The sequence below is a fragment of the Pongo abelii genome, chromosome 6 (assembly GCF_028885655.2).
Source record: "Pongo abelii isolate AG06213 chromosome 6, NHGRI_mPonAbe1-v2.0_pri, whole genome shotgun sequence".
Taxonomy (NCBI): domain Eukaryota; kingdom Metazoa; phylum Chordata; class Mammalia; order Primates; family Hominidae; genus Pongo; species Pongo abelii.
In genome coordinates, this window is record NC_071991.2 from 132,951,572 (window position 1) to 132,977,414 (window position 25,843).

At 37.6% G+C, this 25,843-nt stretch overlaps 1 protein-coding gene across 3 annotated transcripts in view; it reads left to right on the forward strand.

Annotated features, from left to right (window-relative positions):
* The window catches only part of NUP205 (nucleoporin 205), a 94,816-nt gene that overhangs the window by 14,930 nt on the left and 54,043 nt on the right, over window positions 1-25,843 (forward strand). Inside the window, exons 2-13 of one of the 3 annotated variants that reach the window (XM_024249885.3) lie at window positions 736-878; window positions 3,212-3,383; window positions 5,834-5,978; window positions 6,525-6,684; window positions 7,356-7,584; window positions 8,316-8,480; window positions 14,422-14,597; window positions 17,181-17,297; window positions 17,460-17,597; window positions 21,054-21,204; window positions 22,590-22,795; window positions 24,147-24,329. In XM_024249885.3, the coding sequence (XP_024105653.2) occupies window positions 736-878; window positions 3,212-3,383; window positions 5,834-5,978; window positions 6,525-6,684; window positions 7,356-7,584; window positions 8,316-8,480; window positions 14,422-14,597; window positions 17,181-17,297; window positions 17,460-17,597; window positions 21,054-21,204; window positions 22,590-22,795; window positions 24,147-24,329 (1,985 nt within the window). Of the gene's footprint in view, window positions 1-735; window positions 879-3,211; window positions 3,384-5,833; window positions 5,979-6,524; window positions 6,685-7,355; window positions 7,585-8,315; window positions 8,496-14,421; window positions 14,598-17,180; window positions 17,298-17,459; window positions 17,598-21,053; window positions 21,205-22,589; window positions 22,796-24,146; window positions 24,330-25,843 lie in introns of those variants that run through there. The other 2 variants (XM_024249884.3, XM_054559869.2) reach the window with 2 other exon arrangements.

The following is a 25,843-nucleotide window of genomic DNA, read 5'->3' on the forward strand; positions in this document are numbered from 1 at the left end:
ATATAATGATAATAATAATTATATATATTATATATAATAATAATAATTATAATATATAATATATAATGATAATACTAATTATATATATTTTATATATAATGATAATAAGAATTATATATAAAATATATAATTATAGTAATTATATATTATATATAATTATAATAATAATTATATATCATATAATATACATTATATTATATGATATATAATGTATATTATATAATATAGATTATATATAGTATACATTATATGATATATTATTTATATTATATATATTATATATTATATAATTATGTTATATGATATATATGATATATTATATATTATATTATATATATTATATTATATATTATGTAATATATATTATATATGATATTATATTATATTATATATTATAGAATATATATTATATTAGATTATATATTATAATGATATTAAATATAATTATATTTTATAATTATATATAAAATATAAAGTTACAAAATATAAAATTAAAATTATGAAATATAAAATATATAAAATATAAAATTATAATAATATATAATAATATAGTTAATGTAACATACTAATTATAATATAGTTATTTATAATATAATTGATAATTATATTAATTAAGATAACTTCCTAGATTAAAAAGTAGCTGTGAGTGTAACTAAAATGTGTAGATGGTAACCTCACATTATTTTTCAGGTGTATGTTTTCTTTGACGGTGGTTTCATTTATTTTTTCTTTAAGCTGCTAGTCTATGGGGTCCTTACAAAGACATTTGGCATAAAGTGGGAAATGCTCTTTGGAGAAGACAACCTGAAGCTGTTCACCTTCTTGATAAGATTTTGAAGAAACACAAACCTGACTTCATCTCATTGTTCAAAAATCCGGTAAGAAATTTACTTTTTCAGTTTTTTTCGGATTTTTTTTTTTTAAGATTGAGGAAGCATGTAGACTTTTTTCTTAATTTTCAAATTTTTTTCAGAAATTTATTTACTGTGACACAGTCTTGTGAGGTCCTGATGACATGTACCCTTAAACGCTTAAAAAAAAAAAAAAAAAAAAAAGACAGGGTCTAACTTTGTTGCCCAGGCTTGTCTTGGACTTCTGGCCTCAGTGATCCTCCTGCCTCAGCTTCCCAAAGTGCTGGGATTACAGACGTGAGTCACCATGCCAGCTGCAAAAACTATTTTAAAAACTTTTTTTAATTTTTAATTTTTGTGAGTACATAAAGGATGTATATATTCATGAGGTATGTGAGATGTTTTGATACAGGCATGCAATGTGAAATAATCACATCATGGAGAATGGGGAATCATTCAGCCCCTCAAGCATTTATCCTTTGTTTTCCAAACAATCCGTTTATACTCTTAGTTATTTTAAAATGTACAATTATTATTGGCTATCATCACTCTGTTGTGCTATCAATAGTAGGTCTTTGCAAGTAAACTCTTAATGTACGTAACGAAAACATGTTACCTGTCTCACTCCAGTGATTCAATGATTTTCTTTTCTAGACATTTTTTAAAGACAGGGTGTTGCTCTGTCCTCCAGACTGGAGTGCAGTGGCCTGATTATAGCTCACTACAGCCTCAAACTCCTGGGTTCAAGCGTTCTTCCTGGCTCCTCACTCCTAAGTAGCTGGGACTACAGGTGTGTGCCACCATGCCCAGCTAATTTTTTTTAGAGATAGGGTCTTGCTATGTTGCCCAGGCTGGTCTTGAATTCCTGGCCTCAAGTGATCTTCCTGCCTTGGTCTCAAAAAGTGTTGGGATTACAGACGTGAGCCACTGTGCTCTGCTGTGATTTTAATGGACTTTTTCTTAGGAGCAATGTTATTCTCCATAGACGTTAATATTATGTTTATCTCTAGCTAGGAGATAAACTTAATAATATTTGAAGACTATTTAAGAAATTTAGTACATTCCAGAAATACTAACTGCCTTAGAATTTCTGACCTCTAGTTAGTAATACATCTAAGCTTGGTAAGATTGATTATTTTGTTTATTTCCAGATATACATTAAAATTTTAAGTATTATTTTATAGTAGTTTATAATATTATGTAAGTTGTGTTAATGGAACGAATTAATTCTTGTATATCTTTAATTTTTGCATCTTGAAATTCTTTGCAATAGCAATAGGGTACTTTAGTGGAGGGGATTCAAACTTGGAAAATGCTTTTCTTGTTGTTTGGCACTTTTCCTTTGCATGTGTGTGTTTGTGTGTCAGAGTCTCACTCTGTCGCCCAGTCTGGAGTGCAGTGGTGCGATCTTGGCTCACTGCAACCTCCCTCCCATGTTCAAGCAATCCTCCTGCCTCAGCCTCCCGAGTAGCTGGATTACAGGCGCCTGCCACCACGTCCAGCTAATTTTTTTGTATTAGAGACGTGGTTTCACCATGTTTGCCAGGCTGGTCTTGAACTGTTGGCCTCAAGTGATCTGCCTGTTTCAGCTTCTCAAAGTGCTAGGATTACAGGCATGACCCACCACGCCCAGTCTGGCACTTTTCTTTTATATACAGCAAGGAAGCCATCTAAGAACTATTTATGGGATTGTGTTACAAGAAATGGCTTTTTGCTTTTTAGCTTTTTTTTTGCTTCCTTTAGTAGAAAGAGCCCCAGCCTGGGAACCAGTTGAGCTGATTTCCAGTCTTGGCTGTACCACTAGAGAGTTTTATGACCGTAGACAAGTTACCTGACTTAGCTGGATGTTGGTTTTTCTGTCTGCAATAAAGGAGCTAGATTCAATGACCAATGTGTAACCTTTAAGTTCTGAAACTTTAGATTTTATGATCTATCTTTTAGGAAATAAGACCACATTTTATATAACATTAATAAACTGTTACTTGCTCTGCTAAGTAATTAAACAGTTCATATATCCATTTGTTATGTACCATTTGAAGACCTTATTATTTTTATTTATTATGTAATTGAAAAGTTCTGTAGAAACTTGAAAAATAGTATGCTATTTTGTATATTTTCTCCAAATTTTTCAGATCAGAGTTTAGCAGTCACAGTTATTGAGAAGGTAGTATTGGAATAAAAAGTTTAAGGTTATGCAAAATATTACCTCATAAAAGTCTGTTCTAAATTACCTGATAAGAAATACTTCTGTTTGTCATGTTACCAGGCTAAATTATCATGAATAAGCTTCTGTAGGTAACACTTTGGGACCTTGTCTCCAGTGTGCTATTTTCATAACAATTACTATTTTATCATTGTAGCCAAAAAATGTTCAACAGCATGAGAAGGTTCAGAAAGCCAGTACAGAGGGAGTTGCCATTCAGGGTCAACAGGGAACTCGACTTCTTCCTGAACAGCTCGTTAAAGAAGCCTTTATTCTCAGTGACCTTTTTGATATTGGAGAATTGGCAGCTGTTGAGCTTCTTCTTGCTGGTAGGTTGACATTTAACTGAAACAGTGGTAAAATAATGCAAAATTATAAAATCACTCATAGTTTAAAATAGTTTATTGTTTAGATTCTATCATAGTTTCTAAGGATGCAGTTTGGTAAAACCATATTCAAAATATTTCCTTTTTTAATCTTTGTTGTTTTTTTTTTTTTGAGACAGAGTCTCCCTCTGTTGCCCAGGCTGGAGTGCAGTGGCATGATATCGGCTCACTGCAACCTCCACTTCCCAGGTTCAAGTGATTCTCATGGCTCAGCCTCCCGAGTAGTTGGGATTACAAGGCATGTGCCACCATGCCCGGCTATCCTTTTTTAACCTTTGATTGAAAGGAAGGCTTCAGTTTAGTGATCAGAATTGTTAAAGACATCTCAGAAATTTTATAGCACAAAGCACTTAGTGAGTAGGCAAGTAAGGTCACCACTTTTTTGGAATTTCTTTTTGAGAGAGTAATTCAGATAATGCATGAATGGGTAAAAAATAAGATGATTTCAATAATACAGAGTACTAGGAAGAAAATAAAATAAAGCAGTGGGATATAGAGAGGTGGAGGCTGGCTAGGGCAACTCTAAGTAGGGTCCGTAGAGAAGGCCTCTCTAAGATGGGGGTCATTTGCCTTGAGACCCAAATGATGAGAAGGCGCCAGCCACCCAGACCTATTGGATAAGGCTTTTCTGGGGAGAGCAAGCAGCCAGTGCTTGAGGTGGGAATAAAGGCGTGTTTAAGGATAAAAAGACCATTGTGGCTAGAGCATCATAAATGAGAGGGAGAGCAAAGGAAGATGCAGATACAGCAGGAATCAGAGCATGTTTGATTTTGCATGATATGAAAGGTATTTGGATTTTATTCTAATTGCAATGGAAAGTTGTTGATGAGGGCTTTAAGCAGAGACATTACATAATTCATTCTAACTCTGAAATTATTTCTCTGGCTGCTGTGTAGAGAAAAGAGAGAAAAATTTCTATACTATAAGCAGTTTGTTTTAATTGTAATGGAGGAGCCATTTGAAGAAAATATGGGCATGTCAGTTGAACAAAAGTTTAATATGTCTAAAGATAATATATGGCTGCCAAAATCCTTTTTGACCTAAGACTGCATTAAAAGAAGTATGATATTGAGAATGAGGGGGATGTTCACTAGACATGCTTGAGTTTTGAGTTTAACTCGGAACTTTCATTTAACAAACATTTCTTCTATACCTACCATGTGCCAGGCATGGTGTTAATTATATCACTCCAGTGACATAAAGATGAATAAAATCTCAACTAGTGTAAATAAGCTCATCTCTAATAATTGAGAATGATGTGGAAACAAATATTTTGACACAATTAAGTACAATTAATGCAGTTTTGTGCAAGATTTAGAGATGGTCCAGAGAGATTTAGAGATGGTATTAGATGGACCTTGATTGTACAGAGAACTCTTAACAACATCATGAAGTTTAAGGTAGATGTTGCAAAATGAGTAAGCACACGTCAGCTGGAATAGGTGGTTATTTGGGAGGATGAAGGGCATCCAGGCAGAAGAAATTGCCTGTGCAAGAGGGTGAAGCAAGGTGATGAATTTGGGGAACAGAAAGGAGTAGAGTGGAGGAGTAATTGCACTAAGGGGAAAAGAAAGCTATAGGAAATGAAGCTGAAACTATAGGCAAAGTACTCTAAAAAAAAGTGAAACTTAGCCAGGCGTGGTGGCTCACGCCTGTAATCTCACCACTTTGGGAAGCCAAGGCAGGTGGATCACGAGGTTAGGAGTTCAAGACCAGCGTGGTCAACATGGTGAAACGCCATCGCTACTAAAAATACAAAAATTAGCCGGGCGCTATGACAAGTGCCTGTAATCCTAACTACTCAGGAGGCTAAGGCAGGAGAATCGCTTGAACCTAGGCGGCAGAGGTTGCAGTGAGATCACAGATCACACCACTGCACTCTAGCCTGGACGACAGAGTGAGACTCCATCTCAAAAAAAACGGTAGAACTCATTCAAAGGAGAGTAGTTAAAATGGTGACTGAACTTGAATTATAAAAAGGTTGTTTATTCAGAGAAGATTCTGAGGGAAGAAACTTAGAAATATTTGAAAGATTCCATATGAGATAGTAAAATGGGCATTGAATAAAATTAAATTTAGTGGACAACAGTGAGACCAAAAGATTCTCACCCAGTATGCAGAAATCACAGGTAAGTGTGAGAGTTAGAAATTGAGAGTTTGGAAAATGGTGAATTCCATGTCCCTGCTGGTGTTTAGGGATAAGTTGGATGGCCCTCGAATATGTTGAGCAAGAAGTTAGACAGTGGATGGATGTTTGTAGTAGAGGACCCCAGGGCCCCTTAAGCCCTGAGCTACTGTGATTGTTTGAACTGAACATTGTTATATTGATTTTTGTCTCTTCCTAAACACATACGTGTTTATTAACAATATTATTTCTCAACTTCCTTTTTTAGGAGAGCATCAACAGCCACATTTTCCTGGCCTTACCAGAGGATTAGTAGCTGTTCTTTTGTACTGGGATGGAAAGCGATGCATTGCGAATTCCTTGAAAGCCTTGATACAGTCTAGACGGGGAAAGACATGGACCCTAGAACTCAGGTCTTTACTTCTTGCGATTTCAGGGGTTAATTTGAAATTACTTGAAGTATGACAGTATTTCCCTTATTACATACAATCTGAGCAATATGTAACATAAGCTGAGTAATATACTCCCTTATTCTGCCAAGACAGATATAACAATTTAAACCTGTTTTATTGTGTTTATAAATAAAAAATAATTTAGACCGAGGTGCAGTGGCCCAAATTATTTTTGGATTACAAAGTGCTGGGATTACAGATTACAGTCTTGAGCTCAGGAGTTTTAGATCAGCCTGGGCAACATGATGAAATCTCATCTCTACAAAAAATAGAAAAATTAGCTGGGCATGATGGCATGCACCTGCAGTGCCAGCCACCTGGGAGGCTGAGGTGGGAGAATGACCTGAGCCTGGGACATCAAGGCTGCAGTGAGCCATGATCACGCCACTGCACTCCAGCCTGGGTGACAGAGCAAGGCCCTATCTCAAAAAAAGAGCGTTTGCTATACCTATTATGAAGAAGCATAAACAATATTGTTTAACATAGTTTATTGATTTTTCATTACAGTCCAGAGCTGGCATCCATGACAACACGCTTTACAGATGAGCTGATGGAGCAAGGATTGACTTATAAAGTTCTTACCCTGGTGTCACAAATTGATGTGAATAATGAGTTTGAGAAACTACAGCGAGAGAGAGGTTTGGGCAGTGAAAAACATCGCAAAGAGGCAAGGGTTCAATGAAATCAATTCATGAGTTGTCTGTCAAATCTCAGAGGCAGAAACATGACAATTAGAGTATTCATTTTTTCAAGATGAATTATGTAGCCGACACCGTGCCTAATTGCCACTTTTCTTTTTTTTTGCTTTTATTATTTTTCATTGACACAAAATTGTACATATGTATAGGGTACAGTGTGGTATTTTGATACATATGTATGATATGTAATAATCATAATTAGCATATCTATCACCTCAAATGTTTATTATTTCTTTGTGTTGGGAACATTCAAAATTCACTGTACTGCTGTTTGACGGTACAGTATACAATAAATTGTTGTTAATTGTAGTCAGCTCAAAATGTATATTAAAGTTTATAGTCAGCTGTGTCCATAAAATTGAATTGCAGTTGTTTCAGCTTCTGTATAGTCATTTATGTGCCATTCTAGCTCTTTTTATGAAATGAACAAGAAATTGGTCATCCCAATTTCTTAAGGAACTTAAGGATAAGGAATAAACAATAGGGTTTGTTCAGAATTCCAGAGGTGACATCTTAGGATCACTCGTGGATTTAGATAGGTTTTTTTATTAGCCTTTGTAAAAGGTAGTTTGTACTTTGGAATAAGACCAGGCTTCACTGTAATTTATTTATACTGATAGTCATATGTTTTTATTTCTAGGTTTCTGATCTCATTAAGGAGTGCAGGCAGTCTCTTGCAGAAAGCCTTTTTGCCTGGGCTTGCCAGTCACCTTTAGGCAAAGAAGACACTCTCCTCCTCATTGGACATTTGGAAAGAGTGACAGTTGAGGCTAATGGCTCACTGGATGCAGTGAATTTGGCTCTTCTTATGGCGCTTCTATACTGTTTTGATATCAGTTTTATAGAGCAAAGCACAGAGGAACGAGATGGTATTGAGTTTTGTACATTTTCCTACATTAAAAAAAATCAGATTTAACATTGTGGGGATAACATTTAAAAAGGGTGATATTTTAGCTACTAAAATAGACTGCTGTGTTCCTGTGTTTGCAATCCATTCATATTTGAATATTTATATATAAGATCACATTTAAAAAACAGCTGCAGTCCTGTTAATTATTTCTGTTTTTTGGAGGGATTTGGAATGGAAAGTATTAAAGCATATATTATACATGTTCATGATTGCACATGCCTAATTTACTTAATTGCTTGTTTCTTTACCATTCATTTACATTTTCAAACTTTTTATTAAAACATTCTGAGAGACAGTGACTGTCATTTCAGTAATGTTATCTTTGATCTGTGTTTTCTGTGAAGTAAATAAAATTTTTATGATCTTTAGATAGCATAATTTCTATTTTAGAATTTATGTGCAGAAAAAATGAGTGTCTTTAACTTTTTTCTAGTTTATTTGTAGTACACTTATAAAAATAACTGAAAATAGTGAAATTGAAATTTAGGATTATTGTCATTTTCTTTTTTTGTTTTTAGTATGTGTACAGTCAACAGCAGTGTACCTTTTGGTATATAGAAATTAATGTTAATTGGTCATTAGTCTTCTGTGAGAATGCTCAGATTTTCTGACTTTTGGACATTATTCCTGTGTATCAGAAGTGAGAATTTATCTGGTGATCGGTAAAGTGGTCTATTTTTGTGTTTTCAGATATGATTCATCAACTTCCACTGTTGACAGAAAAACAGTACATTGCAACAATTCACTCTCGTCTTCAGGACTCACAGCTTTGGAAACTGCCTGGGCTCCAAGCCACTGTTAGACTTGCCTGGGCGCTGGCATTGAGGGGAATATCCCAGCTACCTGATGTGACAGGTGAATTGATTGTAGGTAATTTTGTTATGAGAAACAGCATGTTAGCACTTAATGACATTTTTGGAAGGAGTGTTATCCTTGACATACATAAGCATAAGCATAGGAAGATATCTAGAGTTGTATTAAATGAAACCATTAGTGTACTAGTGAAATACAGACTTTTTTCTCCTTGTCTCTCAAAAATATATTATATGAACTACTATTTCCCATTCTTGGAGCCGCTGACAATGCTCTTTTACCTTCAGGGTATCAGTTTAAAATTTGGAATGACAGTGTCACATTAAATGTTTTTTTTTGAGATGGAGTTTTGCTCTTGTTGCCCAGGCTGGAGTGCAATGGCGCAATCTCGGCTCACTGCAACCTCTGCCTCCTGGGTTCAAGCGATTCTCCTGCCTTAGCCTACCAAGTAGCTAGGATTACAGGCATGTGCCACCACACCTGGCTAATTGTGTATTTTTAGTAGAAACGGGGTTTCTCCATGTTGGTCAGGCTGGTCTTGAACTCCCAACCTCAGGTGATCCGCCTGCCTCGGCCTCCCAAAGTGCTGGGATTACAACGCGTTAGCCACCCCGTCTGGCCTTAAATGTTTTTTAAAATTAAAATGTACTATTCCTTTTATTTTTGTACATTTTCCTTCTTGATTTGTTCACAAACTAATTTTTCACATTGTGTCAAATTAAAAACAATTATTTTTCCATACAGTGTATTAAAAAGGAGATATTTGGATCAGTCAAGAACAGATGTGGAATCCTGACTTTTCTTTTTTGTGGCCCAGGCTGGAGTGCAGTGGCTTGATCCCGGCTCACTGCAACCTCCACCTACTGGGTTCAAGTGATTCTCCTGCCTCAGCTTCTTAAGTAACTGGACTACAGGCACATGCCACCACACCCGGCTAATCTTTTGTATTTTTAGTAGAAACAGGGTTTCACCATGTTGGCTGGGCTGGTCTTGAACTCCTGAGCTCAAGTGATCCACTTGCTTTGGCCTCCCAGAGTGTTGGGTTTACAGGCGTGAGCCACCGCGCCTGACCAGAATACTGACTTTTAACAACCTGTTAACTCACTGTAGCATATATTATTCTGCTATTTACATTTACATTATTTAATTGTCGTATTAGTAGGGGTTTATTCTAACAGAATGAGAACCATACATGGAACACGAAGCCCAAAGAATTGTCGTTGTCTGTATCTTTTTATGGTAAATCTGGAAAGGCTTTATTCAAGTTTACAATTTATGTCAGTTTTCTAATCCTACAGTATCAACAGATTGTAGTATCTTATCAACTGTGTAATTCCAGAACATTTTGTTTTCACTAGTGTCATGCTGTCCCCAAGGTGTTTGCAGAAAGCTTTTTTTGTGTTAGGAGTCTTTCTTTGGCCACTTAATTTCTATCTGTCTGTCATCTATATATCTAAATGCTGATAGTGAATTAGACTTTTACATTCCTGTACAAATTCTGTTTCTCACCTGTACATACCCTCTTCATTTATAAGTCTTATTTCACTACTTTTCTGACATACAGTTACCCTTTAACCTTTGAAGTAGCTATGTGATAGTTAATATCTTCTTTTTTTATTTTGGAGATGGAGTCTCGTTCTGTTGCCCAGGCTGGAGTGCAGTGGCATGATCTCAGGTCACTGCAACCTCTGCCTCCTGGGTTCAAGCAATTCTGCCTCAGCCTCCTGAGTAGCTAGGACTATAGTCGCATGCCGCCAAGCCCAGCTAAGTTTTTGTATTTTAGTAGAGACGGGGTTTCACCGTGTTGCCCAGGCTGGTCTCGAACTCCTGAGCTCAGGCAATCTACCCGCCTTGGCCTCCCAAAGTGCTGGGATTACAGGCACAAGCCACCATGCCCGGGTGTGATAGTTAATATATTAACTATATAATATAGTTATATGTAGATAGTTATTATAATATTATGTAATATAGTCACAATCTTATGCTATAATTGCCCATACCACTGCACTAGTTTAGAAAGGTTTAATAGAATATGCTATAATTTGCTGTAGAATAATAGTAAAAATAGATTAGGAATCACAGCCCTAGTTTCAAGTCCCAGATCTTTGGCTACTTAATCTCTTTGATTTTATATGCTCATATCCTTTTATAAGCTTTAATAGTTAGGGGTATTATAATTAGAATTTTTAAACTATAAAAACTTTTCTGTTAATTTGCATTTTAAAAATTGTTAGAAAAAATGACTAGCTGATGTTATTTTGCAGAAGTGGTAATCCAGACAAGTTTTAACTAAGATCTCCAATTTGAAAAATTGGTTTCTATTCTCTTCATAGACTTCTGAAACTTTTATCAAATGTGTTTATTATATTATTCTATAAAAGTCATGAAGCCAGGTGCAGTGCCTCATGCCTATAATCCCAGCATTTTGGGAGGCCGAGGTGGGAGGATTGCTTGAGCCCAGGAGTTCATGACAAACCTGGGCAGTGTAGTGATACCTCATCTCTCCAAAAAATTAAAAATTAGCCCAGTGTGGTGACATGCACTTGGCTGTAGTCCCAGCTACACAGGAGGCAGAGGCAGGAGGATCACTTGGGCTCAGGAGACAGAGGCTGTAGTGAGCTGAAATTGCTCCACTGCACTCCAGCCCGGGTGACAGAGTGAGATCACATCTCAAACAAAATTTAAAAAACAAGCATTGGCCGGGTGTGGTGACTCACGCCTGTAATCCCAGCACTTTGGGAGGCTGAGGCAGGTGGATCACTTGAGGTCAGGAGTTCAAGACCAGACTGGCGAACGTGGTAAAAGCCCGTCTCCACTAAAAACACAAAAAATTAGCCGATCACAGTGGCACGTGCCTGTAATCCCAGCTACTTGGGAGACTGAGGCAGGAGAATTGCTTGAACCTAGTGGGCGGAGGTTGCAGTGAGCTGAGATCATGCCACTGCACTTTAGCCTGGGTGACAGAGTAAAACTCTGTTTCCAAAAAAAAAAAAAAAAAATCAACAAAAAAACCAAGCATCTTTGTAATTTCACTAAGCTTTACAGAATTTTAGCATACTGTTTTTAGGTATTGAAACTCAATTTATATTAAGACATTAATGATGCCTTATTACCTAAATGGTCTTCAAGAAGTAATTTTTGGCTGGGCATAGTGGCTTATGCCTGTAATGTCAGTGCTTTGGGAGGCTGAGGTAGTCAGATCACTTGATGTCAGGAGTTCAAGACCAGCCTGGCCAACAGGGCGAAACCTTGACTCTGCTAAAAATACAAAAATTAGCTGGGTGTGGTGGCACATGCTTGTAATCCTACCTTCTCAGGAGGCTGAGGCTGGAGGATCGCTGAAACTGGGAGGCAGAGGTTGCAGTGAGTCAAGATTGTACCACTGCACTCCATCCTGGGCAGCAGAGTAAGACTGTTTCAAAAAAAAATAAAAGACGTAATCTTTGAGTTGATTCTCTTTTAATTCCAGTGTTTTTGAATTCAAGTAAAGTTTTGAAAGAATTTGTTATTGTTATTAAAAATATTTAATAATTAGTAATTTTAGTAATTGTTATTACTAGTCATACTAAAGAATTAAGAAAATATTTTAATTCTCAAGGATTTTGTATAATATGGGTAGATATGCAGGTTTTTGTTTGTTTGAGATAGGGGCTTCCTTGTTGCCCAGGCTGGAGTGCAGTGGTGTGACCATGGCTCAGTGGCTTCAACCTCCAGGGCTCACGTGATCCTTCCGCTTCAGCCTCCCAAGTAGGTGGGACCACAGCTAATTCTTTGATTTTTTTGTAGAGATGAGGTCTCACTATGTTGCCCAGGCTGGTCTTGAACTCCTGGGCTCAAGCAATCCTCCTGTCTTGGCTAAGTGTCGGGATTACAGGCATGAGCCACCACACCTGGCTGATATGCAGACTTTATTTCAAAATACAAAACAAAACATTAAGAAAACAGGCCAGGCATGGCGACTCATGCCTGTAATCCCAACACTTTGGGAGGCCGAGGCGGGCGGATCATGAGGTCAAGAGATCGAGACCATCCTGGCCAACATGGTGAGACCCCCATCTCTACTAAAAATACAAAAAATTAGCCAGGCGTGGTGGTGCGTGCCTATAGTCCCAGCTACTTGGGAGGCTGAGACAGGAGAATCTCTTGAACCTGGGAGGCAGAGGTTGCAGTGAGTTGAGATCATGCCACTGCACTCCAGTCTCAGCGACAGAGTGAGACTCCATCTCAAAATAAATAATAAATAAAATAAATAATAAAAATAAAGTACTATAAATCATATGTTTTCCTATGTTTGAGACTATCTTGGCTTTTATCTGTTCCTGGCCCTTTTCAAGGCAATGAAAATGTACTTTCGGTAACAGACTATGTATTTGGTCTGTATGACAGTCAAACAGAATAAGCTGTGTAGTAGTCTTTTTCAAAGCCAGATGGCCACACAATTACCTAGCAATTTTATATTCAAAATTTAAAAGCAGTAATCAGCAATATGTTTCTTGATGGAAAGATACACCATAATCTATGACATACTCTTAATAGAAAGTTGAATGTAAGTCAGATTAAGTCACTCTAGATCAAGCCACTGCACCCAGCTGAGGAATTCGTTTTAAAGATATGATAATGGCCAGGTGCAGTGGCTCACGCCTGTAATCCCAGCACTTTGGGAGGCCGAGGTGGGAGGATCACTTGAGGTCAGTAGTTCAAGACTAGCCTGGCCAACATGGTGAAACCCTGTCTCTACTAAAAATACAAAAATTAGCCAGGCGTGTTGGCGCACACGTATAATCCCAGCTACTTGGGTGGCTGAGGCCTGAGAATTGCTTGAACTGGGAGGGAGAGGTTGCAGTGAGCTGAGATTGTTCCACTGCACTCCAGCCTGGGTGACAGAGCGAGACCCTGTCTCAAAAAATAAAATAAAATAAAGATACGATAATGGTGTTGTGTGTGAGTATGTAGTGAATTTTTACTTTTGCTTTCTTTCTTTTTTTTTTTTTTTTTTTGAGACGGCGTTTTGCTCTTGTTGCCCAGGCTGGAGTGCAATGGCGTGATCTTGGCTTACCGCAACCTCCGCCTCCTGGGTTCAAGCGATTCTCCTGCCTCAGCCTCCCCAGTAACTGGGATTACAGGCATGCGCTACCACACCAGGCTAATGTTTTGTATTTTTAGTAGAGATGAGGTTTCTCTATACTCCCGACCTCAGGTGATCTGCCCACCTCAGCCTCCCAAAGTGCTGGGATTACAGACGTGAGCCACCCCGCCCGGCCTTGTTTCTTAAGTATATTTTTGAGTTGTACACTGCAAATACTTACTGGTAAAATGTTAAATTGGAATTTGCTTTAATGAGATATGTATGAGTGGAGAGGGGGAAGATATAGATGAGGTAAGATTGTCCATAAATTGGTAGTATTGAAATAGGTGATGGGTATGTAGAGGTTTATTATACTTATTTTTAGATATATATTGGATATTTTCCAAATAAAATATAAAAAAATTACAGTTAGACAAGTTTATATTCAAGTTAAAATTTAGTTTTTAAATTTTAGCTACTTGGTTACCAAATTAGCACAGTTAATTACCTATTCATGTTCAGGTTTTGGTCTTGGATTGAAGACTTTTCAGATGACCCATGAGATTTCATTGGGATTAAAGTCTTAACATCATTTTAATATGTGAATGTTTGGATGATAGCTCCCTGACTATATCAGTATTGCATCACACATCTCTACAATAATTTTCATTAGTTATGTTATTATTTCAAAGAGTATGTATTTTTCTAATATACATTCAGGGTATATTGTTATTTGGGGTTTATGAGTTCTTTAGGGTTTATGAGTCAATTACAGTTATATATAGTCTCATTTTGTTCATAGCACATGCTAGAAGGCTGGGAAGATGTCTGAACCATCAGCAGAGTATTATGAGATATAATTACAATCTGGGTTAATGACTTTTCCTCCATGTACTGTGTTTTAAAATCTATTTCTAGCTCTGGCAGAATTCACAGAGGCAGATGAAGCAATGGCAGAGCTCGCAATTGCTGACAACGTTTTCCTGTTCCTCACGGAATCTGTAGTGGTATCAGAATACTTTTATCAGGAAGAATTTTATATTCGCAGAGTCCATAATCTCATCACAGATTTCCTTGCACTTATGCCAATGAAGGTAAGTGTAATAATGTAGGATGAGTAAATAGTAGAAGAATTTTACAAAATAATTTAAAACTGATTAACCAGCTTTATGTTTTGGAAACTAATAAAAATTTTTAATACAGACTAAAATTTGCCAGCAGCTGTATTACATCTTGTGAATCAGTTTGTGACTCATGAAATAAGTCATGAGTCTCTACAAGGTATGAGAACATACTTTGTAGAATTTCAGTTGTATTAAATTTGTTGAGGTTTGTTTTATGGCTCAGAATATGGCCTGTCTTGGTAAATGTTCTATGTACACCTGAAGGGAAGACATATTTTGCTGTTGTTCTATGGAAATAAGTCCTCTTAACTGGGGATAAGTCAGTAGAAAGAAATATTTGACATAGTGAATGGTTTATAAATGAGAAAGTAATTAAATGAAAATGCTTCTGTGGGTAGAAAATTACTAACCTCATGCTGCCCTAAGGATTAGTGCTAAGGTTGCTTTATTTAATATTTTTATACATGATTTGGAAGAGGCACAGTGGAAAATCGCATTTTATAGATAATTGTTTAGATTTTTTTTTGTTTTGAGATGGAGTCTTGCTCTATTGTGCCCAGGCTGGAGGGCAGTGGTGTGATCTTGGCTTACTGCAATCTCCGCCTCCTGGGTAAGCGATTCTCCTGCCACAGTCTCCCAAGTAGCTGGGATTACAGGCGCCTGCCACCACACCTGGCTAATTTTTTGTATTTTTATTAGAATGGGGTTTCACCATATTGGCCAGGCTGGTCTTGAACTCTTAACCTCAGGTGATCTGCCCACCTTGGCCTCCCAAAATGCTGGGATTGCAGGTGTGAGCCACCATGCCTGGCCCGATTGTTTAGATTCTGAATTGCAGTGTATAAAAGGGCTTCAGCATGGATACAGGTAAAATAATGAATTTAAGAAACCGTAACACAAAGGCTGATTTTGAATAGATGGCTTGAGCTGTAACTGTCATCTGCAAAGAGATTCTTAGAGCCATTTCAAACAGTTCCTTATAGTATATGCTCTATGTGCTGTTTTGTGCCAAAGAAGCCATCAAATGTTGGCGGGAAGTAAATGAGGGAGAAAAATGTCTTTTTTTGTGTTTATATTATAAAACCACCTGTTTCAAATGTACATTTTTTAAAAGCACCCTGAAAGGTCTACACTTGTAATATATTGTGCAGTTTTAATACCATATCTCCTGAAAAGTATAAATTGATTATCATAAATTTGCCCTTAGGATTCTTGTATTATTTTTATTTTTATAGGATCTATAGTGATTTTTCTCTTTAATTCCTAAAATTGGTAATTTGTGTCTTCTCCCCCGGTTCTTAATTAACCCTGCTCGAAGTTTATTGATCTTATTGATCTTTTCAGTGAATTAGCTTTTGGCTTCATTGATTTTCTTATATTTTGCTTCACCATTATTGATTTTTGCTCTTATGTTTATTATTTTCTTCCCTCTGCCTTGGGTTTAATTTGCTCCTTTAATTTTGTTTTTTAAGATATAAGCTTAGATTATTGATTTTAAATCTTTCTTTTTTCTAATATGAGCATTTAATAATGCTATACATTTACCTCCAGTCACTGCTTTAGCTATGCCACACAAATTTTGATATGTTGCGTTTTCTTTTTTGTTCAGTTTAATATGTTTTCTAATTTTCCTTGAGACTCCTTTGATTGATGGATTATTTAGAAGTGTGTTGTTTAATTTCCAGATAGTTCACAGACTTTCAGATCTCTGTCACAGGTTTCTAGTTTAATTCTGTTGTGCTCAGAGAACATGCCTTGTAGAATTTCAGTTGTATTAAATTTGTTGAGGTTTGTTTTATGGCTCAGAATATGGCCTATCTTGGTAAATATTTTATGTACACCTGAAAGGAACACATATTTTGCTGCTGTTCTGTGGAATGTTCTATAAGTGTCAATTAAGTCAAGTTGGTTGATGCTGTTTTTCAAGTTTTCCATATCCTTACTGATTTTCTGTGTACTTGTTCTATTGAATATTGAGAGAGGAGTGTTGGTATTTCCAACTGTAATTGTGGATTTGTCTAGCTGTGGTTTTTTGTTTTTTTTTTTTTAACAGAATTTGTTTCTTATTTTTGTTGGCATTTAGTTCACATAAATGTTGTGAAGCAGTGATTCTGAACTGAGGTATAATGTTCTTCAGAGTGTGTTTGGGAAATGAGTGGGGCCAGTTTTGCTTGTTATGATGACTCTGGTGTTGTTATTGATAGTTGGTAGGTAGATCCAAGGATGCTAAATGTCCTGGAATATTCAGGATAATCCAACCCAGTGAAGAAACATTGTGCCCAAATGTCAGTAATGTCCCCATTGAGAAACACTACAGTTAAGTTCAACTTTTCTATAGTGGAAAATGCATTCAAGTTTTAAGATATTATACATTATGGGTAGTAATATTGCAAATAAGATTCCTGGCATGTTTCTTCATGTCACCTAAAGTGGAATAGATATTTAAAAAATATATTCTTGTATGTAATCACTTTAAGACAGTTGCCTGATTTCATTATTATTAGCATGTACAATACATTTACATATTAAAACTATATCTAATAAATTTAATAGGTGAAACAGCTGAGGAATCGGGCAGATGAAGATGCTCGAATGATTCACATGAGTATGCAGATGGGTAATGAACCCCCCATTTCACTTAGAAGGGACCTGGAACACTTAATGCTTTTGGTAAGCCATTATATTAGAAAGCTTGTCTTCTTTCTCTCCTTTCATTATTGTTTCCCCTAACTTTGGAAAATTTCAGGTGTAATACTTTAAATGTCCTTTTTTTATTGAAAGTAATTTTTGAGTCATAGACATTTCCCTGCAGTCTTTGCTTACTCTTTGCAGATTGGCGAGCTATATAAAAAGAACCCTTTTCATCTGGAGCTTGCTCTAGAATATTGGTGTCCCACAGAGCCTCTTCAGACTCCGACTATCATGGGTTCTTATCTAGGGGTGGCTCATCAGCGGCCCCCTCAACGCCAGGTGAGTCTTTAGGTTTTCCTCTTTTTTACTCTGGTACTGTGATAGAGAGTCTTGAAAACATGAAAGATGTTAGTTCCTGATTTTATTGCTGTTAACACAAATGATCACTAGTGTAACCTTTAGAGACTTACACTTTTTAAATTTTATTTGTTTATTTATTTATGTTGAGACAAAGTCTCACTCTGTCACCTAGGCTGGAGTGCAGTGACGTGATCTCAGCTCACTGTAGCTTTGACCTTCCAGGTGGAAGTGATCCTCCCGCCTCAGCCCCCAGGGTAGTTGGGACTACAGGCATACACCACCACACCTGGCTAGTTTTTGTATTTTTTGTAGAGATGGGGTTTTGCCATGATACCCAGGCTGGTCTGTAACTCCTGAGCTCAAGTGTCCATCTGCCTCAGCCTCCCAACGTGCTGGATTTACAGGCATGAGCTACTGTGCCCAGCCTACTTTTCTCTTTTATAAAAGAAAATTTGAAACTCTTAAAATTTAAGTTCTGTTGATTTTGAAGTTAATGTAGTCAGCCCTTTATTGGATACTAGATATGTGTTGAATTATTAGAGGCAGAAAGGCATCCAGTCTCTTTATTATTTACTTATTTTTAAAAGACAGGGCCTTGCTATGATGACCAGGCTGTTCTATAATTCCTGGCTTCAGTCAGCCCTCCCAAAGCAGTGGGATTACAGGCATGAGCACTGTGCCTCACTTGAATTTTATTAATATTTTAGTTCTCCATAGGCATGACAAACTTTTCAAGTTTGGGAGGTTAGGAGAGGTACAAGTATTAAAGGAGAATTCTTAGACGTTTTAATTGATGGCAAAATGCCTATGAGTCTGTAGATAATACAGGCAGAAGTTCTTTCTGTATTAACTAAAGTATGATGTGCAGAGGCAAATAAAATGAATTGCTATGCAGTAGTTCACACCTGTAATCCCAGTGCTTTGGGAAGCTGAGGTGGGAAGATCGCTTGAAGCCAAAATTTGAGACCAGCCTGGGCAATATAATGAGACCCCATCTCTACAAAAAATACTAGCTCGGTGTGCTATCATGAGCCTGTAGTCCTAGCTGCTCAGGCTGAGGCAAGAGGAGACGTTGAGCCCCGGAGTTTGAGGTTACAGTGAGATATGGTTACGCCACTGCACTCCAGCCTAGGCAACAGAGTGAGACCCTGTCTCTTTAAAAAAAAAAAAAAAAGAGTTGGCAGGAGATTGCCATGTAAGTGTTCATTTTGGGGGATTTCTGTTCTAGAAGCTTTTATGCAATGTGTTTTGTTTTTTATTTTTTCTGGACTCCAGATCAGATGCCTTTTTTTTGAGATGGAGTTTCGCTCTTGTTGCCCAGGCTGGAGTGCAATGGTGCAATCTCAGCTCACCCCAACCTCCTCCGTCTCCCAGATTCAAGTGATTCTCCTGTCTCAGCCTCCCGAATAACTGGGATTATAGGCATGCGCCACCACGCCAGGCTAATTTTGTATTTTTATTAGAGACGGGGTTTCTCCATGTTGGTCAGGCTGGTCTCAAACTCCCGACCTCAAGTGATCCGCTCGCTTCAGCCTCCCAAAGTGCTGGGATTATAGGTGTGAGCCACTGTGCCTGGCCCAGATGCCACTTTTTAAACCGTATTGTTTCAGTGTTTTTCTCATTTAAAAAATATGTTTTGAGCCGGGCATGGTGCTTCACACCTGTAATCCTTGCACTTTGGGAGGCCAAGGTAGGCAGATTACTTGTGCTCAGGAGTTTTAGACTAGTCTGAACAACATGGCGAACCCTGTCTCTACAAAAAATATTTTAAAAATTAGCCAGACATGGTGGTGCGTACCTATGGCCCCATTTGCACGGGAGGCTGAGGTGGGAGGATCATTTGGGCTGCAGTGAGCTGTGATTGTGCTACTACATTCCAGCCTGGGTGACAGAGTAAGACCCTGTCTCAAAAGAAAAAGAATGTTTTGGAGAAAGATTTATTTAAAAATTTTTAAAGTTTTTAAGAAAGCTCGCTGTTATGAAAAATTTGAAACATGTGGAAGAGGGAATTATTATAAGGAATGCCCCACATTTTAATTTCACATCTTAAGTTAACATCTTATGATGTTTGCTTCATCTACTATATTATTATTATTATTTTTTATTTATTTATTTTGAGACGGAGTCCCACTTTGTCACCCAAGCTGGAGTGCAATGGCCTGATCTCGGTTCACTGCAACCTCCGCCTCCTGGGTTTAAGTGATTCTCCCGCCTCAGCGTCCCAAGGAGCTGGGATTACAGGCACCCGCCATCATGCCTGGCTAACTTTTGTATTGTTTTAGTTGAGACGGGTTTTCACCATGTTGGTCAGGCTGGTCTCGAACTCCTGACCTCAGGTGATCCACCCACCTTGGCCTCCCAAAGTGCTGCAATTACAGGCGTGAGTCACCGTGCCCGGCCTGCTATATTATTTTTACTTTTGTTTTATTTTAAATTATAGGCAAATACATGAATTCCATCACTTAATATTTAAGTAAGTATATCTGTCTTAAAAATGATATTTTGCTACATCATCATAAAACCTTTTTTTTTTTTGGAGACGGAGTCTCTCTCTGTTGCCAGGCTAGAGTGCAGTGGCGCAATCTTGGCTCACTGCAACCTCTGCCTCCTAGGTTCAATTGATTCTCCTGCCTCAGCCTCCCGAGTAGTTGGGACTACAGGTGTGTGCCACCACACCCAGCTAATTTTTGTATTTTTAGTAGAGACGGGGTTTCACCATGTTGGCCAGGATAGTCTTGATCTCTTGACCTCGTCATCTGCCCGCCTTGGCCTCCCAAAGTGCTGGAATTACAGGTGTGAGCCACTGCGCCCAGCCAAACCATTTTTAAACCTAGCTGATTTAACAGTTATTTCCAGACATCTGTAGTGTTTTCAGTTCTCAGTTCCAACTAGTGGGTTTGAATAATATTGTTAGTTGTTGATAATAGGTTTAAGGCATAAGGAAGAAAAAAGGGAAAATTAAGAAATGGACTTAAAGAACAGGAGTATGGGAACGTGGCATTGGTTTGACCACAGAACAGAATATGCTTAAGTTACCATCAAAAATGATTTAAATTTCCTAGGTCTTCATACTGATTTGGCTGGGATATAGGAACTCTGGATTTTAAGTGTACCTTTGAATTGCTGGTTGATTTTGGATGAGTAAATGTCACGTCTTATCTTTTTAAAATCTGAGTGGTCTTATATTTTGTGACATTGAGATATTTTTTTAAAAATGTACTTTTATTTCATAAAGGTATTATTTTATAATTGCATTAAATTGCTAATGACAAGCTTAAACAATTTTTCATAAATAGAATATCAGTTAAATTTGTCTGTTGCTAGGGTTAAGTCAGAGCACTACTTTTAGTTTATATGTAGTCTTTATTAGCTAGTCCGTGTTGCCTTAAAGTTAAGATATACATTATATAAACCATTTGTTTCTCTCTTTTTCAGGTTGTCTTGTCAAAGTTTGTTAGGCAAATGGGTGACCTGTTGCCTCCAACTATTTATATTCCTTATTTGAAGATGCTCCAGGGATTGGCCAATGGGCCTCAGTGTGCCCACTACTGTTTCAGCCTGCTCAAAGTCAATGGTAGTAGTCATGGTAAGGACTATGTGGATGTTGTTAAAGTTTGTTGTTATACTCTTTTAAGTTCAGTATCCCACTACCTATTAAGAACATTGGTGTTTGAACTAGGTTCTACCAGAGGTATAAATTATTTTCATAACAATAGGGTGAAAGAAGCATGCACACAGCTTTATGCATAGTGATGCTGTGATTATGGTCTCACAGATTGGGGAGTTTTGTCATTCTCCTTTATAAATACAGTTCATTTTGACAAATCAGAATTAATGTATGAAAATTTTCCAGAACACATCTGGTCCACAAAAAAAGCATATGCCCTTGCCTTATAAGTTTGATTAATCTATCTTTGTATTTTTTTTTCTTAATTTCAGTACTTAGAATTTTTCTCTTGACTGTCTCCCAGTTTTCTTATTTAATTTTCAGGCTGGTTTGGTTAGACCGAAAACACTGTAAAAGGGAAAAGAAATTAAGCATCTGCTTTGTTAGGTAGATATTTTTATTTTTACATGTGAAGAAACTGACATTTAGAGAAGTTAAGGAATTTACCCAACATCACAGCTATTTGGGGAGCCATGATGGGAGGTGAAATCGGCTTGGCTCCAAAGCCAGTGTTCTGACTACTCTGTCAAGCCTGCCAGTCTTGTGTGCTGTACTTTTGCTTCCGATGCTTGGTATGCAATGGAGTAGTGTAATTCCCAAATTAAGACTGTAGTTATCTCTTTCTTTGGGAATTCAAGCTCAAGATTTGTGAATTATTCTGCGGGGAAAAGCAGCCCGGTACAGTTACATGAGAGCACAGAGAACTCTCCTGGATGTGAAGTAGGTAACCGACATCCAAAGTAAATTACCTTTACATTTACTTGGGCAGTAGCCCCTTTCTTGAGTAAAAGTTAATCCAGAGGAAAAATTAATCCAGAGTTCTAGCTCACAGAGGGATTCTAACCCATTTTCAGCACACTACTTACACAGGACAGAGCTTGCCTTTGTGCTAAAACAAAGGCAAACAAAGTTTATTGTTTTAGGCTGGGTGCAGTGGCTCATGCTTGTAATCCCAGCACTTTGGGAGGCCAAGGCAGGCAGATCACTTGAGGTCAGGAGTTCAAGAGCAGCCTGGCCAACATGGTGAAACCCTGTCTTTACCAAAAAGACAAAAATTAGCAAGGCGTTGTGGTGCACGCCTGTAATCTCAGCTACTTGGGAGGTTGAGACAGGAGAATTGCTTGAACCTGGGGAGTAGAGGTTGCATTGAGCTGAGATTGCCCCTCTGCACTCCAGCCTGGGTGACAGTGAGACTCTGTCTCAAAAAAGAAAAAAGTATATTGTTTTAAATTAATTTTCTCTCCATTTCCCAGCAAATGCTTAGATGTTTTTTAAATAAAATTCTGTGCTGTTTTTCTTTATAGTTGAAAATATTCAGGGCGCAGGTGGCAGTCCTGTTTCCTGGGAACATTTCTTTCACTCTTTGATGCTTTACCATGAACACCTTCGGAAGGATCTTCCAAGTGCAGATAGCGTCCAGTACCGGCACCTTCCTTCCCGTGGCATCACCCAGAAGGAGCAAGATGGATTGATTGCTTTTTTGCAGCTCACGTCTACCATCGTTACTTGGGTAGGTAACTCATCCCCAGCATAATTTTATTTTTATTATAGCACAGTAGCATTTTAAGAGCCCCAAACGTTTTCTTTTAATTTAAGAGTAATAAACTTAGCCTATCTAGATAGACAGATATATAGCATTCTGCCCTTAAGTTTTTTGTTTTTTGACCTCTACAGGGTGTAAGTTATGGTAGCCCTGCTCATTGGCATAATCTTAGTATAAAAATAATAGCCTGAGCCTGAAAGAAAATAGTCAGAAGGGCAAATAAGAACCAGTTGTTGGATGCATATGCTTCTAGGTTTCCAGCATAGGTGTAGAGATATATGTGTGCATTTATATGTGTGTATACATAAAGAATATTGTAATTAAAAGTTATTTACTGTATTATTTTTTCTCTCCTTATACCAAACCATTTTACCTGCCACTACCAAATTGGTCTTGTAAAAAACATTTTCATGACTGTATATAATTTCCCAACTCAGAAATATCTTTTAGTTATGTCTGTTGTTCACTAGAATAGTCTGACGTTCTCTCTGAAGGGTAGGAATAGGAACTTCTAAGTTTTTGGCTTTTCTAATAGTACTTAACATTATTAGGCATCAAAATGTCAGTTATTAACTATTTCTCACTGAATTAAAATGGAAATGGGAGGGGAGGATAGGGAAAGGTTGGTTAACATACAAGGTTACAGATAGAGAAGAAGAAAGTTCTGGTGTTCTATAGCACTACAGGGTGAATATAACTAGCAGTAATTCATTGTATATGTTCAAAAGCCAGAACAGAGGATTTTGAATGTTCCCAACACAAAGAAATGAGAAATGTTAGAGGATGGATATCCTAATTACCCTGATTTGATCATTATGTATTGTATACATATATCAAAATATGACTCTGTACCCTATAAATATGTATAGTTATTACATATCAACTAAAAATGAAAAAAATGTTGTGATACTTGATACTGTATATCTCTATTTTTTTTTGAGAAAAGGACAAGGTATTTTTTTCATTCATACTTTATATTGCAGTATAATATATTGTTCCAGAAGGGATTTAAGATGCCTGGGTAAGATTTGTCCAACCCTTGCAGACCATTTATCTCTGTTTGTATTATTTCTCATACTTGGAACTGCAAAAGTAATTCTATAAAGTGTATTTCTCCTCCAGCTTTTTACTTTGAATGAATGAGTGATCTGATTTGATGTGTTGGTAGACTTCAAACATAAACGATAGGCTTATTTTTGTTTTAGTATATATTAAGCCTATGAGGACTCAGTATAAATGATAGCAATTTAGATGATTGCTGGTCATTTTCATAACTTTTAAAAATGGAAAGTCTCATTCTTTTTGTGTCAATTCTTAGAGTGAAAATGCTCGCTTGGCACTCTGTGAACACCCTCAGTGGACCCCTGTTGTAGTGATTCTGGGACTCCTCCAATGTAGTATTCCCCCTGTCCTAAAAGCTGAGCTACTGAAGACACTTGCAGCTTTTGGAAAATCTCCTGAAATTGCTGCTTCCCTCTGGCAGTCATTGGAATACACTCAGGTAGGGCTCTGAAGTCCCTTATTTATATTATCCCAATGTGGAAAGTTGGGCTTGATAATACCATAGAAGCAAGAACATGCGATTGGAACTTATAGTATATCATGAACATCCCAACTAGAGTTACAGTTTAGGGACTGAGCATAGCAATAGAAACTAATAGGCTTGGGTTTTTCTTTTAGATTGGTTGATAACTTCACTAGGTTACCAGAGATTGGTTCTTCATGTACTGTACCTCTCTGAAGACCTTATTTTTCGATGTCTATTAAGATATTACTAGATGGACAGAATTCATCCACTCTGTCTTTAAACCAAGCTGATGTAAGCCCTCACAAGTCACCTGCACTCATTAAATGTGGGGAATGTTTGTTTTTCTTACCTGCTCTTTCCTGCCCTATACCAGAAGAGTGAAGTATCTCTATATAGCTACATGGTCACTGGGGTTGTTTTTCCGTTAAAGGGCAGGTCTAACTGTTTGTCAAGTTTGCACCGATTTTTTTTTTTTTTTAAGACAAGGTCTTGCTCTGTTGGCAAGGATGGAGTGAGTGCAATTGTGTGATCTCAGCTCACTGTAGCCTCCGCCTCCTGGGTTAAAGCGATTCTTGTGCCTCAGCCTCCTGAGTAGCTGAGATTACAGGCTTGCACTACCACGCCCAGCTAATTTTTGTATTTTTAGTAGAGATGGGGTTTTGCCATGTTGTCCAGGCTCGTCTTGAACTCCTGGCTTCAAGTGATCTGCCCACCTCGGCCTCCCAAAGTGCTGGGATTACAGGTGTGAGCCACCACACCCAGCCTGCAGAGAAATTTTAACAGCATCTAGAATACTTTTTATTGGTGGTTATGAAGGTTTATTGCCAGGACCATAAACTTAACTCTGGGCAGAATGGGAATGTGACAGTTGGATTTTTTGACTTCTATACCCTGAGGGAATGTACCTTTGCTGATGTGGGGAAATAAATGGATGATATAATGTTTGAAGTCTCAGTAACTTCAAAATATTAGCATTCTTTTCTCTAGAGATAAGCTCCATTAAAAATTTTCTATCAGGTATAATTATTTTATATGTGATAAAATAAAGGAAAATATGGATGCGCTTTATAGACGTATCTCTAGGAAAATGGTTAGGTGGGATATGTATATCTGTCTTGGAAGTAATACAACTTAAGGGAGTCTGGGATTCTAACTCATTATTTGTAGAAGCAAATTTTTTTTTTTTTTTTTTTAAGATGGAGTTTTGCTCTTGTTGCCCAGGCTGGAGTGCAATAGGGCGATCTCGGCTCACTGCAGCCTCCACCTCCTGGGTTCAAGCGATTCCCCTGCCTCAGCCTCCTAAGTAGCTGGGATTACAGGTATGCGCCACCACGCCCAGCTAATTTTGTATTTTTAGTAGAGACGGAGTTTCTCCATGTTGGTCAGGCTGGTCTTGAACTTCCCACCTCAGGTGATCCGCCTGCCTTGGCCTCCCAAAGTGCTGGGATTACAGGCGTGAGCCACCATGCCCAGCCAGAAGCAACCAT